This window comes from Labeo rohita, chromosome 17, assembly GCF_022985175.1.
Source record: "Labeo rohita strain BAU-BD-2019 chromosome 17, IGBB_LRoh.1.0, whole genome shotgun sequence".
Classification (NCBI taxonomy): Eukaryota; Metazoa; Chordata; class Actinopteri; order Cypriniformes; family Cyprinidae; genus Labeo; species Labeo rohita.
The window spans coordinates 25,480,573-25,499,979 of record NC_066885.1 but is presented as its reverse complement, the minus strand read 5'-3'; the positions used below and the strand labels follow the sequence as shown (position 1 = coordinate 25,499,979).

Here is a 19,407-nt window from a genome sequence, read left to right as displayed (position 1 = left end):
GTGGTCTGCTTTTACTACAAAGCGGTTGTTCTCTTGTTTTGTTTGAGGAGCCAGATCATATTGCAATACAAAAATGTCCTTAAAATCAGAATGACTATGAACTGCATATGTCCAACAATATATAAAATATTATGACAGGAAAACTGGCAATTTTGTAAATGCACCATGCAGTGTTTATGTTAAATGTCAATTGAATTTCAATGGTTTCAGGTTCTCAGCAGTCAGTAATTTAAATAATGTTTATCCTCAGTGCAAATGAAAAGATTGTGGGTTATAGGTTTTCGATGATTATGTTAAAGTTGGCTTAAAATAGTAGTTGTGATTGTCTTTTATTCCCTTTTGTGACACATATACAAGTAAAACCACTTCTCAAATGAGAAAAAATGTAGTTTGGGATTTTTTTTTTTAAACATTAATAGAGATTTTTTTTTATAAATCAAAAAAGCAGTTTTCACTTTAAAATCATATAAATGTAGGTAAATCCTATGGAATCCCATTTGCGCCACTGAATAAAAAATTTAAAAGGCCACTTTTTATCCCAATCTTTTTTTTCTCAGAATTGCTTGATACAAACTCACAGTTCTGAATTTTTTTTTCTCAAAATTGTGAGATATAAACTTGCAGTTCTGAAATTAATAGACAGACTCACAATTCTGACTTTATTAGAGCTAAACTCACAATTGTGACATTTTTTTCTCAGAACTGCAAGTTTATATCTCGCAATTCTGACTTTATATCACGCAATTGCGAGTTATTAAGTCAGAATTGTAAGATATAAGATTGCAATTCTTAGAACATATTCATCTTTTTCCCCTCAGAATTGGACTTTATAACTCTCAATTCCGAGTTTATATCTCAAAAAAATCTGAATTATGAGATAGGAACTCGCAATTGCAAGGAAAAAGTCAGAATTGCAAGTTTATAGCTCACAATTCAAAGAAGGTGTGGTAAAAAGTCTCAATAACTTTTTTTACATTTTTTATTCAGTGCCGGAAACAGTCTTCCATAATATTCTCTTATTATTATTAGCTAAAACTAAAAACAAAATTTCACCACATTCTGTTTGCTTTTTACCATATTCTGTTTGTGTTAAAAATTTATTTTTATTCAATAACTACACTGTAGATAAAATGTTAATTTTAAAAATACAAAAAATTCTAATAATAATAATTTAAAAAAAAATGTACCCTGGATTAAAGGGATAGTTCACCAAAAATTAAAATACTGTCATTAATTACTCACCCTCATGACGTTCCAAGCCCATAAGACATTTGTTGTTCTTTGGAACACAAATTAAAATATTTGTGATGAAACCCAAGAGCTTTCTGGTAGTGAGGACATTAAATTAAAATAGTCCATGTGACATCATTGGTTCAGCCATAATGTTATAAAGCTACAAGAATACTTTTTGTGTCCAAAGAAAACAAAAATAACTTTATTCAACGATTTCTTCTCATCTGTGCTCGTCTTCAATGTGCGTTCATGAGAATACCACAATGTATGAGTATAGTAGTTGCGTTGCTGTCTATGCAAAGTCAGAAAGCTTTCAGATTTCATCAAAAATTAATTTGTGTTCCAAAGATGAACAAAGGTCTTACGGGTTTGGAACGACATGAGTGTGAGTAATTAATGTAAGTAGTGAACTATTCCCTTAATATGTTAATCATTCACTGTGCACCACCTGACCATCTTGATGCTGCTGCTGTGAAGGCAGAAAGTCAGTTGATGTGTTTATTGTTCATTCATTTGTTTCTCTGTGCAGATCAGAGCTCGTCGTCTGTGGCTCCAGCAGTGAAATTGGGCTCCTGCCTGTCTATGGATGGCCGCAGGCACGAGAACGGGCAGAGCTGGCACGACGGATGCAGGGACTGTTACTGCCATGCTGGGAGAGAAATGTGCGCCCTTATTTCTTGCCCAGTTCCCCCTTGTGATAACCCCACCATCCGACCCGGCCACTGTTGCCCTACCTGTCCAGGTGAGCCAACAGTTACACATACTTACATTACGATTTCCGTTGATACTTCGAGATGGATTTTACATGTTAAAATATGTATTTTGTCCCTCAGAAGAGTCCAGTTCCCACAAGCCGGAGCTGAGCGAGGCGTCCGTGTGTTTGGCTCCGGGTGGAGAGTACTTTGTGGAGGGAGAAACGTGGAATATCGACTCCTGCACTCAGTGCACCTGCCACAGCGGCCGTGTGCTCTGTGAGACGGAGGTGTGCCCGCCCCTGCTCTGCCACAGTCCAATCAGAACGCAGGATTCCTGCTGTCCTCACTGTCCAGGTGTGATGTCAACGGAAGCCTATGTGTTTGATTGACAGGCCTGTTCTAACTTACCAAACTTTAGTTTTGATGCACGTTGCGAAAACTTGGAGGTCATGGAGAAGTCAGAGTAGCTGTGATATTTGGATCTTGTACAAGTACAGTCAAAGGAGGTGAAAAAAAGCATCATTTTTTAAAAGATTCATTATTCTAAGGAGTTTTAGAGCATGGAGGCGTGAGACACCTTTGACAAAAAGTTAACAAAATGTGACTGTGCATAATACATGTCTGTGGTGGAAATGATAAATACTGCATAGGCGCAGGAGTACATGATCAACAGTCTGAGCCGAAAGGATGACAGGAATAGAATGGATGCACATTTCAGAAAATGTTTCAGCAACTCAACTATAACAAACTAACTCTGCTCTTTAAAATGTTCTCAACGCTGCTGAAATCATTTTCGGCTTTCTAAATGAAAGGGGGAAATGATTTGTTTTCGAGATTGGGTTGTTTGAGTTGCTATGAATATTTATGTTTTGGAGTCATTTGTGTTTAAGTCAAAGCATGTTGACATTTCTTTCTTTAGTTACTTTCTTTAGTACTTTTTTTACACTCACTACAATATGGAGGAAATACAGCCCCAGAGAAATATGGTGAACCTATAAATACTAGCAAATTTCAAAGCTTGAATTTAAAGATGTTGTGTCACATGCCTAATTGGAGACTGTTAGAAAAGTTGTAGACTCTCAGTTTCAGTTTAGCTTGTAAACTGGATGCCACTGAAGTCAACATCAAAACTGTTTACGTTCTTAATAAGTTTCTGGTTGTGAAGGATTTATAAAGTTTCAAAGAAAATACATATTTATATTCATGCATCACAGTAATAACTTCGAAATCTTTCTTGTTCTATAAATGCCACTTAAAGGAGAAGTCCACTTCCAGAACAACAATTTACAAATCATTTACTCACCCCCTTGTCATTCAAGATGTTAATGTCTTTCTTTCTTCAGTCGTAAAGAGATTATGTTTTTTGAGGAAAACATTTCAGCATTTTTCTCCATATAATGGACTGATATGGTGCCCAAATTTTGAACTTGCAAAATACAGTTTAAATGTGGCTTCAAACGATCACAGCCGGGAAAGAAGGGTCTTATCTAGCGTAACCATCGGTTATTTTAATAAAAATAATACAATTTATAAACTTTTTAATGTCAAACGCTCATGTTGTCTTACGCTGCCTGGACTGTTTTTTCTGGTTCATGACAGTTAGGGTATGTCGAAAAACTCCCATCTCATGTTCTCTCTCAACTTCAAAATCATCCTATATCACTGTTTTACCTTTTTTGTTAAGGGTGTTTGAACTTCTTTGCATGTTCACGTTGCAAAGACTGGGTCGGTACTTCTGCAGTGATGTAGGGTGATTTTGAAATGATTTTTGAAGTTGAGGGGGAAAATACGATTGGAGTTTTTCGACATAACCTAACTGTCTTGAGCCAGAATACACTGAGTTCAGGGAGAGCAAGACAAGATGAACATTTGAGATTAAAATGTATTTAAATTGTATTTTTTAATGAAAATAACTGATTGTTTCACTAGATAAGACCCTTCTTCCTTGGCTGGGATTGTTTACAACCGCATTTGGGATCGTTTGAAGCCGCATTTAAACTGGATTTTGGAAGTTCAGAATCGGGGCACCATATCAGTCCATTACATGGAGAAAAATGCAGAAATGTTTTCCTCAAAAAACATAATTTCTTTACGACTGAAGAAAGAAAGACATGAACATCTTGGATGACAAGGGGGTGAGTACATTATATGTAAATCTTTGTTTTGGAAGTGGACTTCTCCTTTAAGCAGTGTTGTTGACTAAATCTAAAATTATTAAAAAATTTTTTTTTTTTTTTTTTCTAACTAAAACAGTATATTAGATTAAAAACAAAAGAGAAATGCTGCCCTGCCAACTAACTCTAAGTACTCAGATTACTAGAGCTAAAACTGAAATAAAGCTGCAAGCAGCAATTAAGGGGCTGTCTTTAATTACTCAGTAAAGACTAAGGTTCTCCAACCCTGCTTCAGCACACCTGTCTGTAATTAAGTAGCCCTGAACACCTTGTTTAGCTGGTTCATTCAGGTGTGTATGATTAGGTTTGAAGCTGAAATCTGCAGGTATGGTAAGTAATGGTAAGCTCTCTAGAAGCGAGGTTCGAGACCCCTGTTAAAGACATTTGTTAATATAGAATTATACTACAAAACAAAATGGCCCACACCCAATAAGGTGAGACATAGGATATTAGATATAGTTTAATTCAGTATGGCATTCTGAATCTAACAAGACCAATCTTATGATTTTTGGCCAAACTGGTCAGAAGTTATAAGCAGAAATGTCCATTTTTTTCAGTATCTTTTGACCAGTAGGTGGTGCTGTGCCAAAACGACTCTTGTGTCCTCAGGTCATAATTGGTATAACACATACAAAGTTTGGTCCAAATCTGGTAAAGTAGTGTGTCAAACGATTAATCGTGATTAATTTCTTCAAAAATGACAAAATTGGAAAGCTGAGACCTTGTTCCATACCAGAGTAACCTGCTCTGTCTTGTCTGTCGGCATGTTGTCAGTTTTGTTTTTGCACTGCATTGTATTAACTTATATTGGTAAGACTTTATTTTGATAGTCCACTTTAGACATTCTACTAACAGTAAGCAACTTTGCAACTGCATGTCGACTAGTCATTAGAGTATTAGTAGACTGTCTGTTTAATATCTTCTAACACTCTTCTAAACTTTGCAAGTATATTTCAACTTATTCTACTAACCCTAAACCTAACCTAAAAACCTAAAAGTTAGTAGACATGTAGTTCCAAATTAATGAGAATTGGTTGACATGTAGTTGCAAAGTTACTTATAGTTAGTAGAATATCTAAAGTGGACTATCAAAATAAAGTGTAACCCTTATATTTTATGTACTTGTATATTATGTAAACTTATATTCAAGTCCACTCTATTTTTGAAAGTAAATGCTGATGTTTCACAGCCAATTCCTAAAAAACAAGATAAAATGATGCTCTAGAGTATTTCACATTATGTTTAAAGGGATAGTTCGCCCAAAAATGAAAGTCCTGTTGTTAATTACTCACCCTAATGTCAAGTTCGTAAGACCTTCATTCATCTTCAGAACACAAATTAAGATATTTTTGATGAAATCCAAAAGCTTTCTGACCCTGCATAGACAGCAATGTAACTACCAAGTCCATGTAACATCAGTTTTTCAACTGAAAGTTATGAAGCTACAAGACTACTTTTTGTGTGCAAAGAAAGGAAAAATAACGACTTCATTCAACAATTTCTTCTCTTTCGTGTCTTCACTGTGCGTTCACAAGAGTACCACAACACATGCGTGTGGCGTTCTGGCGTAAAACGTCCATCTCTTTCAGTTCAACATCTGTATATTCTGGTTCAAATAAGTAAGGCTGGGCAAAACAGCAAGTCATCCTCTCTGTCGAAATCTTCAGACACGTTTATGAAGACTGTTTTATGTACAGCGTGCGTCTTCTGCTGCTTGTAAACAAAGCACAGTGCATCCAGGACTGCATAGTAAATAAATCTGTTTATATGTACCCCTTGTTTTAGACGATCCAGTCACACCTCAGACGCCCAGTAACGACAGCATGCCCAGCTACTGCAGGAATGAGGATGGTGATATCTTCTTGGCCGCTGAGTCCTGGAAGCCCAATGTCTGCTCCAGCTGTGTTTGTCTAGACGGAGCGATCAGCTGCTTCTCTGAGTCTTGCCCGCCGGTCAACTGCGCCCGGCCCGTGCTCAGGAAGGGCCAGTGCTGCCCATACTGTCTAGGTATGTAAATCTGTGCAGAGCTGAAGATCGTATTGCCCCAGATTGGGCAGCCAAGTTTAGTCGATCATACGTAGGTGTTAATGACACGGTTATGACCGAGTGTTTATCCCACCTCTTCACCAGATGCCACGCCAAGGGCCGTGTGTCATTTCAATGGGAAGACGTATATGGACGAGGAGCGATGGGACATTGACAGCTGCACTCACTGCTACTGCCTGCAAGGTCAAACCCTCTGCTCGACGGTCAGCTGTCCCGTCTTACCCTGCCATCAGCCGGTCACCGTTGAGGGCAGCTGCTGCCCCATGTGTCCAGGTCAGAATTTATGTGCTGTGTGCTCAGGTGGAGTTTAGATTAGATGATCAACACTACAAACAATGAACAACCTTTCTCAGGACTAGCACCAGTTTTCTTAGCTTTTAGTTTTAGTGAAATATTTAGCTTTTTGTGAAATATTTTGCAATTTGAAAATTGTGTTTGTAACGATTTTTTTTAAAAGCAATCCATATACTTTTTAAATCTTGTAAGTTGGACTAAAATAAGTACTAAAATTAATTTTAAAAAATTAATTAATTAATTAATCAATTCATTGAATTAAACCTTAATAGAAATAAAAAAACTAATGACAAAAGTGAGCAAAAAACGTAAATATCAGATGAAAAATGTAAATGAAAATAAAAATATTGCCTTGACAATGAATTAAAATAAGCACTTGAATTATTTTAAAATAATAATAATAATAAATTAATTCATTTAATTAAATCTTAATAGAAATAAAAAAAATAATGACAAAACTGAGATAAAAATAAAATGTAAATATTAGATGAAAAACTTGTTTCTAAAATTAGAAATATTGCATCAACAACTAACTAAAATAAGTACTAGAATAAATTTAAAATAATACTAATAATTAATTAATTACTTAAACTTTTCATAGATTTTTTTTAAAAAGCTAATGACCAAAGTGAGTTAAAAATAAAATGTAAATATTTGATTAAAAAACTTTTTTAAAAAATTAGAAATACTGTCTTGAAAACTAATTAAAATAAGTAATAGAATTATTTAATTTTTTATTGATTTAATAATTAATAAATTAACTAATTAATTAAATGACACCTTAATAGAAAAAAAATATATAAAAAAAGTTACATTGCCTTAACAACTAACTAAAATAAGTACTAGAATGAAGTTAAAATAATAATAATAATAATAATAATAATAATAATAATAATAATAATAATTAAACTTGAATATATGTTTTTTAAAAAGCTAATGACAAAAGTGAGCTAAAAAATAAAATGTAAATATTTGATTAGAAATATTGCCTTCATTATTAATTAAATGAAACCTTCATATAAATTTAAAAAACTATTGACAAAAGTACATGACAAAATTAATAAAACCTAAACTAAAATTAAAATAAAAATCTGAAAATAAAAGCTAATTAAAAATATGATAAAATACTATAATAGTATCTAAATAATACTAAAATAAAACTGTCTTAAAAATAGGAATCTGTCAAATTAGTAATAATTATTAGTATTATTAGTTAAATAATATTACAATTATTATTATGAGATGATATATGTTTATAATAATTTACAATTTTACTATATTTGTAAAATATATAATTATTAGATATTAATAATTTTCAGATACAAGGTTTAGTTTCATGTAAAAGTCAAAATGAAATAAAAATAATAAAATTGTGGGTTTGCTTTTGTAAAATGTAAAAACAAAATGAAGCAGAGAAATTACTTTGTCTAGCTCTAAAACAGTTTTACTTCTCTGCTGACATAATCAAGGTTAAAGGGGGGCGGGGATAATAAGCTTAACCAATAAAAGGCCTTCTCACTATCCAATTAAATCCTGATGGATAAAATCAAAACGAGTCCTACTGTTTTCATTTAATATACTATTTAATTCTAACGTACAGCACATTACTGCAGTTAAAATCTGCTTTATTTGCAAACCGGTTCTTATTTTCCCCCACGTAAATTAAAGTGGATGGAAGCGTAGCTATAGACTACTTGACAATGACTAGAATAAATGGCAGTATCACTGATCCAAGTACCCTGCAGTTTTGCTCTCTGTAGTTGTGTCACACGTCTCGCTCTCTTTTTCACGCTCTCTCTTAATCTCTTTGTCTCACTCTCTGTCTGGCTCTCATAAAGCAGTGTTTACTTAAAACCTTCTCTCTAATTGAATGGGTCTTTCGTCTAAATACAGACTCGTTGAGATGAATCATTTAAAAGGATTGATTAAGTCGAAGCCGGACAGAGGCTAAATTAGCTCTCTTTGCATTTGGGAGATAATGTCATTGATCACAGCCCTCTTTATTGCTGTGTCACTTGGCTCTGGATCAATGAGGGGGTTGAGAGTGGTGTCGTGTGCACTCTGGGTAATCACTCACCCTTTGGTGCTCTCCCACTCAAAGACGCAGCTCTAAAGATGAGCTTTTAATTAGCCTGCGGCCCGCAATTTCACGCTGACCAGAATCTTGTTTGTTCTGAGTGGGCACTTTTCAACTCCTCTTAATGTAGTTACGATTTGTATTATGTGCTTTAGTGTGGGTTTTCTGTAACATGCTCTTCTTCTCTCTTTGCTTCTTTCTCTGTGTCCCTGTGTCTCTAATGTTTTAATTACAGAGAGTTACGCTCCCACAAATGTACCCATCGAGAAGACGGACCAACGAGGAGACAAGCAGAGACATCAACCAGCCTGGCCGACTCATAGCGAAAACGATATTATGCCACAGTTTAGAGGTACGTACAAGAGTACGGGACTATACATTTAGCTTGATGTACACACAAAAAAGGAGCACAACCCATGTAGTCTGATTCATAAGCAATGACTCTTTTGAGCCAAATGACTCCTTCATTTCTGTTGCTATGTCCGACAAGCCATGCTGCTCGCACACCACACATTGTATTTTCATTCAGTGAAAAATACATCACAGAGCAAAGAGGAAACTGGCAATGTGCCGATAGACAAGACAGAGCTGGTTACTTGGTATGAAAAGTCTCTACTGTCAAATTGTCATTTTTTTAAAAGAAATTCAAACAATAAATACCATTTTGTGGCACTTTAATGTGTCATGACAGATCGCTGTAGCGCCTCCATTCAAGTGGCATGTAAACCGATTATCTTTTCCTCTTTACTATATATTATAGCATGAAATAAACATGAATGAACATCAGAAGGAATCTTGTTTCAACCACGGAAAGATGTTAATACAAACCATTTTTCTAGTTCAAGTCCACCAGCATTAATCTACTCTCCTGTCTGGTTTGTTTGTCGGACAAAAATGGTAAATTCAGTGTTATGATTGGTCAGATCACCTGTCAATCAAAGGGACAACCAAGTGGAACCCTAGGTATTAAGACTTGGATAGCTTAATATAATGTAAATGATGTCTCTTACTGAAATATGTAGTAGAAAACCAATGATTTACGTAATTTGAAAAATTTGCATCATTTTATACATATTTTGGTCTATGGGTGGCGCCATTATGACGTGAAACACTTGCCCTCTGTGAGTTACTGGTGCTACCTGTTGCTATTTTTACCTCAACACAACTCTGAATACACAACTCGTAAAATAAAATACTGATATGATGACCATAGCTGCTGAAAGAGCTATATCCATCAGGTCACAATTGGATATAAGCATAGGCTTAAACCAAATACCGTACAATTGGTTTTTCCCCACAAGGAGTCTAAACGTCCCCGGATATCGAGTGAAATCCACGCTGAGAAACTCCAGCGTTGGCATGTTTACATCCTGCCAAGGATGGCATCTAGCATTTCTTGTCTCTGCCATCTGTAGCTCTTACAGTAGCTATCATCTACTAAAAGCCACAAAGGCATCAGGGCTAAAGTGGAGAGAGCAAAGACGCAGGTCTTTAGGAAGTGTTTTTCATCCACAGGCATCTTCCCATTCTTTTCTCCTCTTCTTATCGCTAGGAAAAGCACTGAAGGCTGGCATCGCTTAGCTTGTTGCCCTTCGACTGAAAATTATAACCAAAAGCCACACAATGTGGCATCGTATCAGTATTTTATTTTACGAGTTTCTTATTCTGAGTTGTGTAGCGGTAAAAATAGCAACAGGTAGCACCAGTTTATCAACCATTTCATTTCAAATAATAATTGCGCCCCCGTAGTCCAAAATGTGTATAAAACAATGTGGATTTTTTAAACAGCATAAATATTTCATGGGTTTTCTACTACATATTTCAGTAAGAGACATCGTTTAAGTTATTTTAAGCCATAGAAGTCTTAGCGCTTGTGACTGAGCACGAGCCACATTGAGAACGTTCCGTCACTAGTAACATCGCAACGAACATTAAGCATGATTTTAAAAACAACAGATTCCAGCACCAGATCGCATCTTATTTAACAGAAACGAATATTTAGTCAGCATTAAGTCGTCCGTGCCGCGAGATATTCAAAAAAGTGGTGGGGACAATATCGACCCTTGAAAAAAGTGGTGGGGACATGTCCCACCCGTCCCACCCGTAAATTATGCCTATGCTTAAATGTCCTAATTAAACTATGGCCTAATTCTGGCTAAGTTTAAGCTCTGTCTGTGAAAGCAGGCATTTGTCAACTTGTTTTTCAACTACTTTCAACCGCCTTGTGGACCTTCCCCGATCCCACCCCCTCTCTCTCTCTCTCAATTACTTCCTTTCATTTTTCCACTGTCCTTTCAAAGAAAAATAGAAAAAAACACCCCCCAAAAGACATTTTGTAAAAATTTACTTAGCCTACTTAAGCACTCTATGATGTCTCGTGATTTCATTCCATTGAGCAATTTCATGTGCTTGTGTTACAGAGTTAGCAAGAAAAATTCTGTAATTTCTGAAGTAATCTTAATCAAATTTCACTCTCAGAGTTTTAGAGAGCTGGCTATTTGTTTCTTTTGATTTCCCTGTTAGTAATCTATAATTTCTTCTTGATTTTTTTTTCATGTGTCGCTTTTGTTAAGGTTGATGTGAGTGGGTGTCTGTCTGTCAAGACTCTGGCATTTGCCTTAATTGCTGACATGGATGTCTGACATTACCTGCTTTTACAATCAAGCCACATTTGCATTTCATATGGCATGATTCAGTTCTGAATTGTTCTGCATCACTGCAGTGAGTCACTGCTCAATGAGTCACTTCTGTCAAGTGCAAATGGTGCCAACAGGTGTGTTGTGGGTTGTTCCAGGTGACTTTGGAAGTCTACAGATGCCCTATCTGGACGGCAAGACCCCACTGCCCAGTGAGGATGCCAGTCTGCACTGGGCCTGGGTGGCACTGCCCATCCTAATGATGATGCTCACTATCGCCGCCCTGCTGTTGGTCAACCAGCGTAAGCAGTGGATCCCAGTGCCTTGCTACCGCACACCCAATAAGGTAAGGATACAGAATTACTATTTCTAATTACGATTGCATTTCTTTTTTTTTGTTTAATTACCAAAAATGGTACTGGAATGGCTGGAATATGCTTTTAAACGTTTAAAAATCGGAGAAGATTTTAAAGCACTAAGCATCATACTTTTGCTGACTTTGTAAATGATTACAGAGAAACACTGGGAATCATACACTATCAGACTTGCAAGTTGATAACATAATAAACTCTCTCTAAACTCTATCGGTTTCAGTAATATTTTTCCCGATATTTAAGCATTAACACCTACATGAGTTAAATAAGATAAATAAAATGTTGTTTCTGCAAAAGCTCTTAAAGCTGCCATTTATGAGTCCTGTTCACTCACAGGGTTAACACTCAGGCACGTTCCAGTACGGTCATCATAGATCCACTCGCTCAAGACTGCCTAAATTATCCATTTGGTTTTCAGACCTCTGTGATTTACTGATGTAGAAATAAGAGTCGTTGTGTTTTGTTTGCAAAAAGGGAGTGAAATTACAGTATTGACCTGTTATAAATAAAATGCTTGTTCAGTTCAATACTGTTGTAAACAGAAGACTGTTGTAAAACAATAAATAAATTTTGGTTCTGCATATCGGTTATTAGGCACATAAACATGCAAATAATCGGTATCAGTTTCAAAAAATCAATATCAGTCAATCTCTAAAAATGTGTTCTAAAATTGGCTCAAAATATCAAGCGTTCAGTATTCTCAGACTGGATGTAATCATCGTCTGGCTGATCACATTTTAATAATAGTGCACTTTTTTCTTTTGGTTTTTTTTAAACCCCTCTGATTTACTGATGTAGAATTAAGAGTTTGCAAGGCGGGAAATAAATTACAGTACTGACCTGTTATAAATAAAAATGGTTGTTAAGTACTTTTGTCAAATAGTAGTAAAACAATAAATAAATAATGGTTCTGCATATCAGTTTTCAGGCACATAAACATGCAAATAATCGGTGTCGGTTCTAAAAACATCTGTATTGGTCAATCTCTAAAAACAAATGTGTTCCAAAATTGGCACAAAATATCAAACATTTGATATCCTCTGACTGGATGTAATTATAATCTGGCTGCTCACACTTGAATAATAGTGCACTTTATTTTTTTTATCTATTTTGATTTTCAGACCCCTGTGATTTGATGTAGAAATAAGAGTTGTTTTGTTTTGTTTGCAAGGAGGGAATGAAATTATAGTGTTGACCTATTATAAATAAAAATGCTTGTTAAGTTCAGTACTGTTGTCAAACAGAAAAAAATAAATAAATATTAGTTCTGCATATCGGTTATCGGGCACATAAACATGCAGTATCAGTTCTAAAAAATCCAAATCGGTCGATTTCAAAAAAAAAAAAAAAAAATGTGTTCTAAAATTGGCTCAAAATATCAAATATTTGATATCCTCTGACTGGATGTAATCATAGTCTGGCTGATCACATATTAATAATAGTGCACTTTTTTTTTCATTTGTTATTTTAGACTCCTCTGTTGTACTGATGTAGAAATAAGAGTTGTTTTGTTTGCAAGGAGGGAGTGAAATTACAGTATTGACCTGTTATAAATAAAATGCTTGTTCAGTTCAATGCTGTTGTTAAACAGAAGTAAAACAATAGATAAATATCAGTTCTGCATATCGGTTATCAGGCACAAAAGCATGCAAATAATCGGTATTAGTTCTAAAAATTGGTTGATTTCCAAAAAAAAAAAAAAGTCTTGTAATATAAGCTCAAAATATCAAACATTTGATATTCTCTGACTGGATATATAATTCTTTATTAATAATAATCAGTATTGGTTATAAAAAAAAAATCGATATCGGTTGATCTCTAAAAAAATGTGTTCTAAAATTGCTCAAAATATCAAATGTTTGATATTCTCTGACTGGATATAATTATAGTCTCGCTCATCACACGTTAATAATAGTGCACTTTTTTTTTTTTTTTTCCGTTTTCAGACCCCTCTAATTTATAGATGTTGAAATAAGAGTTGTTTTGTTTTGTTTTGTTTTGTTTTGTTTTTTGTTTTGTTTTGTTTTGAAGGAAGGAGTAAAATGACAGTATTGACCTGTTGTAAATAAAAATGGTTGTTCAGTTCAGTGCTGTTGCTGAACAGAAGTAAAACAATAAATAAATATCGGTTCTGCATATCGATTATCAGGAACATAAACATGCAAATAATCGGTATCGGTTCTTAAAAATCAATATCGGTCTATCTCTAAAAAAAAAAATGTGTTCTAAAATTGGCTCAAAATACCAAACGTTTGATATCCTCTCGCTGGATCTAATCATAGTCTGAAGAAAAAAAAACTGGGTCTACGCTCTTTATACACTATGTGATTTTCTGTAAAATGTCACCCAGCATCGACTTCTTGAGACTGCAAATCAGAGCAAAAATCTAGGCATAAGTTGTGTTGCGTATTCCAGCATTTTGCTGAGAAAGCGTGAGAAAATTCTCTCCGTGGTCCAAGACTCACAGTGTTGTTTTTGTCCCGTATAGCCCACGTGTCTCAATAACCAGCTGGTGTATGTGGACTGCCAGAAGGGGACGAAAGTCCAGGTGGACAGCTCCCAACGCATGCTCCGCATTGCAGATCCTGACTCAAGATACAGCGGTTACTACAGCATGCAGAAACACAACAACCTGCAAGCTGACAACTTCTACCAGACCGCGTGAGACCCAGGAGAGAGAGAGAGAGTGAGTGAACGAGAAAGAGAGAGACTGAGCCCGTGTTCAGCTGCCAAACCTTTGCGGCACATGGACACCTACTAAAAAAACTGTAGAGATGGACAAAGCCACCAAACCAAGTGGTCAGAGAAGAGACCCCGATACCGAATAACAAGTATAATATTCACATAAGTCACTCCAAGCAAATCGAAAAAATATATCACACGTCGACACCCGAAAGTCTCACCAGAAGATGGAAGCCGCACCTATGTAACCGAACCATTACGGAGTGTGATTGTTAAATTGGAGAAGACTCTTCCAGAATATTTTTGTCAATCAGAGGTATGGTAGGTTGAGCATCTTTTGTGTGTAAGCGTGAGATTTCGTGGATGTTCAGGCACAAGTTGAAGGTAGTCGTGAAGTCGAATGAACAGTTTGGGGATTAGGACAACTGGGGTGTTATTTTCGTTTGTTTGTTTGTTTTCAACAATCTTTTTCCTGCATTCCTAACTTTTTTCTGTTGGAAAAGAGAGAAATTATTTTAGGAGTGATAACTTTTTGACACAAGTGCTTGTGTGAACACTTAACGCTGAACCAAAGCTTCTCTGTCTACGAAACCTGATGTGCCCAAACCGGGCGAGAGGCCGAGGAGGGACCTTCACTTCATTGAGACAGAGGAGACGCTGGACTGTGTACGGAGCACAGCAGAGAGACGCGTAGAGGGAAAAAAAAAGAGGGAAAATCAGACAAAAGATAATCTGTTGTTGCAACAGATGCATTTTTGTAGAAGATGCTACTGTAAGATTGTGATTTCCCCAGTGTTGTGGGTGAGTTTGGCCATTTTCTTTTCTCTTTTAAAGACAAAAGGAGGAAAACAGAGCAAGCTGCTCTGTGGACATGGGTTCTTCCTGTTAATGGATGTGTGGGGTCTCTATGTTGTATTTCTGCTTACATGTACGAGCATTTTCCCATTTAATCATACAAACACCATTCGCTCTTTCTTCCACGACTAGGGGCAGACTGACACTCCTAGCAAATATATATTTTCCTGAAACGAATCCGAGGATTGTGAAGCGAGATGCAGGAACATAGCGATAGTGGTTTGGATTTGAGGCTATGCTTTAAAAGTGCTGCTTTTTTTGCTTTGATTCTTTAAACCTCGTTTTGTAGGGATGAAAACCAGTAGTGAGGACTGTTTGCGTCTTTTGAGAAACATTTGCCAAGAAAAACAGAATCAAAGGGCCTTGTTCTTGGAATGCAAGCAGAATGGATTTTGTGTAAATCGCTCGTAAAAACATTTACATTTCAAACATTTTGTAATGTTTGTGTAAATTGCTAACTAGGAGTGTAGCGGTACACATATTTGCATAAAAAATTTTCAGTTTAGTACTGTGCAATGATTAATCGCATCTAAAATAATAGTTTTTGTTTACATAATATATGTGTTTGCACTGTGTATATTTATTGTGTCTATTAAATATATTTATATATAATATTAACTGTATCAAAAATATATACATGTAATAAAAATAAATATTTTCAAAATATATACTGTATGTGTGTGTATTTCTATATAAATATATATAAATATACACAGTACACACATATATTATGTAAACAAAAACTTTTATTTTGGATGCGATTAATTGCGATTAATTGTTGCACAACACTATTTTGTTTCGGTTTGTGTGTTTTAACCACTCCACATGCAATACTTCGTATTTTGAAAGTCTGTAAGGTATACAGATACATTTTCAAATTAGATACAGGAGATATTTTGATATGTCGATAAAATTAGCAAATGCATCTGAAAAAATGTCCTAAACATAAGACATTATATTAAGCATTTCAAACTTAATCAGCATAAAGTTTAAAGCTGTGTTCCCTCCTATCAGATGTGTGATTCCTAATGCGCTTGTTTTTGTCAACGCATTACATCTTTTACAGTTTTATCTTTATCTGTATATGTTAAAAGTCATGTGAGTGTTTCCATTTTTCCAGATTTTGCTAAAATATTGTGCAAGCAAAAAAAAAAATATTTTAATCTCTTCCCCCAACAGAACCATAAAATGCAGTGCAAAGAGTGTTACAGCCTGTTGTAACGGTAATGGTACATGTTAAAGACAAAGTTATATACCACTGTTTAATAAAATAGAAAAAAAGCAGTTTTATTTTTTATTTTTCACCATGCTGTACCAAGACTTCAACCTTTTTTGTGTACTGTTACACTCCTACTTCTAGCATTATAACATTTTTTTGTATCTAAAACCAGTCTTGTCGTTTTAAAGGGAAAATAGAAATAAATATACAAAAAATACAAAATTGATGGCAGTTTACCTAATGACTTTTTTTCAGAATTGCGTGATATAAGCTCGCAACTGTGAGAAAAAAAAATAGAATTGACTATATTTCGCAATTCTGACTTTATAACTCACAATTGCAAGTTTATATCATGCAATTCTGACTTTATAACTCCCAATCTAGAATTGTTTCTCACAAATGTGAGTTTATATCTCACAGTTCTGACTTTTTCTCGTAATTCTGACTTTTCTCAAAATTCTAAGATATAAACTCATAATTGCGAGTTGTAAAATCAGAATTGCATGATATAAACTTGCAGTTACTAGTTATAAACTCATAATTGCATGATATATTCACAATTCAGATTTTTTTTTCTCGCAATTGCGAGTTTGTGTCGCAATTCTGACTTTTTCTCGTAATTCTGACTATTTTCTCAGAATTGTGAGATATAAACTCACAATTGCGAGTTATAGTCAGAACTGCATGATATAAACTTGCAATTGCTAAAGTCAGAATTGTGAGATATAGTCACAATTCTGACGTTTATCTCACAATTTCAAGTTTATATCTTGCAATTCTGACTTTTTCTTGTAATTCTGACTTTTTTTTTCAGAATTGTGAGATATAAACTCGCAGTTGCTAATTATAAAGTCAGAATTACGAGATTTTCTCACAATTGTGAGTTTGTTTACCTAAGAGCAATCTTACAAATGATTTCTAAATACTATTAGTTGAATGATTTACACAAAAAAGTTGTAAACTGTCTGCAGTTTACATACGAATGGTCTTGAATGACTGCTTCATACTAGTAGTTCTGCAAACTATTTACACAAGTTTTAAGTTACCAAAAATTTACGAATGTTTTTACTAACAATTTGCACCAACGTTAAGTTATCTGAAAGTTACGTAAGAATTGTCTTTACACAAAAAGTTGCAAGTTGTCTAGAATTTATTAGAGAATGGTTCTACGAGCGATTTACACAGAAATTGCACCAGTGTTTTTATGAATGAGGTCTAAAGATTGAATGACTTTTGGTATGGCATCTGAGAGAAACATATACCGTTTTTGGATAAATGTTTTCCGTTTTCTTTATTTGTACTGTTCACGAAACTGCCTCCTTTTCTGGAAGCTTTGAAACATTATTGAGGCACCTTTGTGTTCTAGTTTTCTAGCTGAGAATGAATTTGGCTTCAAAAATCCAAAGCTATTATAGGAACATTTATGTACATATTATTGCTAAAATGAAAAGACCTGAAATATTATGTGAGTATATATGTATGTGTGTATGTATATGTGTTCGCATGTACGTATGAGTGCGCACATACAAACGCACACGTACGCACACATGACTTCTTTTCATCGGTAAGGTTCTTAGTTTTCATTTTCCTAATGAATGTATTTATGATTGAGCAAAATAAGAGATTTATCTAATGGCAAACTGATGATGACGGGCATTCCATTGCCTTTTTTGTTTGGTGGTAATTAAAAAAAAAAGCACAGACGATGATGATGCAGAAAGAAAGACAAACATCTCATTCTATCCTTATTTTTGTGTGTATTTTTTTTCCCGCTCGTTTTCTCGTAGAGCTTTGCTCATTTGAACGTTTTGGGGCCCGTAAGAGTTACTCTGGCTTTGTTTAGACAGGCAAAAAATGAGATGCTTTGGCTCATCCGATTTGTTTTTTGTAGCGTGAAATACCACAAGAAATCTAATTTTTACAAATGACAGCGTGGACAGCCAATTCTAAAGATCAGATTTTAAAAAAGGAAAATGAATTTGTGTACAACAAAGCCTTTGTTTCTGTACGTGAAGCAGTGTCACGTTGTCATCTATTGTGATCTTACAGCTGAACGATGAAGCTCTGGTTTCTTTGTTTCCTGTCAGGAGTCCCTTCAGGTGTCAGAACTACTGGAATGTTGATGGACATAAGCTGTTGAAGTGAGGGGGCGGGGTGAGGGGCGGGGCAAGGGGCAGGGCAGTGGGAGGGGAGAATGGGTAGGGCTGGTTATTTGTGATAGTTTGTCTTGGTTGTATCTTTATCTATATGTGATATTGTTTGTAGAGCTATACAACTTGGCACTTTTATATAGAGAGAGAAGTAACCTATGTGTTTCTTTCTTGTTTTGGTTTTGTTTGTTTTCTAACTCATCTTTTTGGTAGAAAGAGTTGCCCCTTTTTTTTTTTTAGTTTTTCCTAAACCCTTGTGGGACCCTGTGCAGCAGTAATCTGGTGAATCTCATGAAAATACTTCCAAGTCACATTTCACCCTTAAATTATACACACACACACACACACACATATATATATATATGTGTGTGTGTGTGTGTGCATATATATGTGCACACAATTTTTTTTTTTTTTTTTTTTTTTTGCATTGTAACATTATTTTTATGACAGTTAAGCACATTTTCTCTGGTACTTTTTTTTTTTTTTTTTTTACATTTCTGTTATTATTTCTCTTTTTTTATAATTAAATGTAGATTGGAAGCCCATTTCTGCACTGTATAAAAGAATGTTATTCCAACTTCATATCTTGCAATTCTGATTTTTTTCTCTGAATTATGTAATATAAACTCGCAATTGTGAGTTATAAAGTCAAAATTGTGAAATATAAACTTGCAATTCTGCCTTTTTTCTCATAACTTTGTGATACAAACTCATAATTCTGACTTTCTCAGAATTGTGAGATATAAACTCGCAATTGCAAGTTATAAAGTCAGAATCGCAAAATATATATTCACAATTCAGACTTATTTTCAATTCAGAGGTTCAGTATCTTCACATATTCTTATAAACTCACAATTGTGAGTTATAAAGTCAGAAGTGCAAGATATCATCACAATTCAGACTTTCTTCTTGTAATTGTGAGTTTGTATCTTGTAATTCTGACTTTTTTTCTCAGAATTATGAGATATAAAC

The 19,407-nt window shown here is 34.9% G+C and overlaps 1 protein-coding gene across 1 annotated transcript in view; it reads left to right on the top strand.

Moving 5' to 3' along the window:
* Window positions 1–18,428, top strand: part of crim1 (cysteine rich transmembrane BMP regulator 1 (chordin-like)) — a 157,682-nt gene extending 139,254 nt beyond the window's left edge. The window contains exons 11-17 of the mRNA XM_051133096.1: window positions 1,763–1,975; window positions 2,067–2,282; window positions 5,888–6,109; window positions 6,233–6,421; window positions 8,755–8,871; window positions 11,314–11,501; window positions 14,018–18,428. Of these exons, the coding sequence (XP_050989053.1) occupies window positions 1,763–1,975; window positions 2,067–2,282; window positions 5,888–6,109; window positions 6,233–6,421; window positions 8,755–8,871; window positions 11,314–11,501; window positions 14,018–14,194 (1,322 nt within the window). The 3' untranslated portion in view covers window positions 14,195–18,428. The remainder of the gene's footprint in view (window positions 1–1,762; window positions 1,976–2,066; window positions 2,283–5,887; window positions 6,110–6,232; window positions 6,422–8,754; window positions 8,872–11,313; window positions 11,502–14,017) is intronic.
* Window positions 18,429–19,407: the final 979 nt, after the last annotated feature.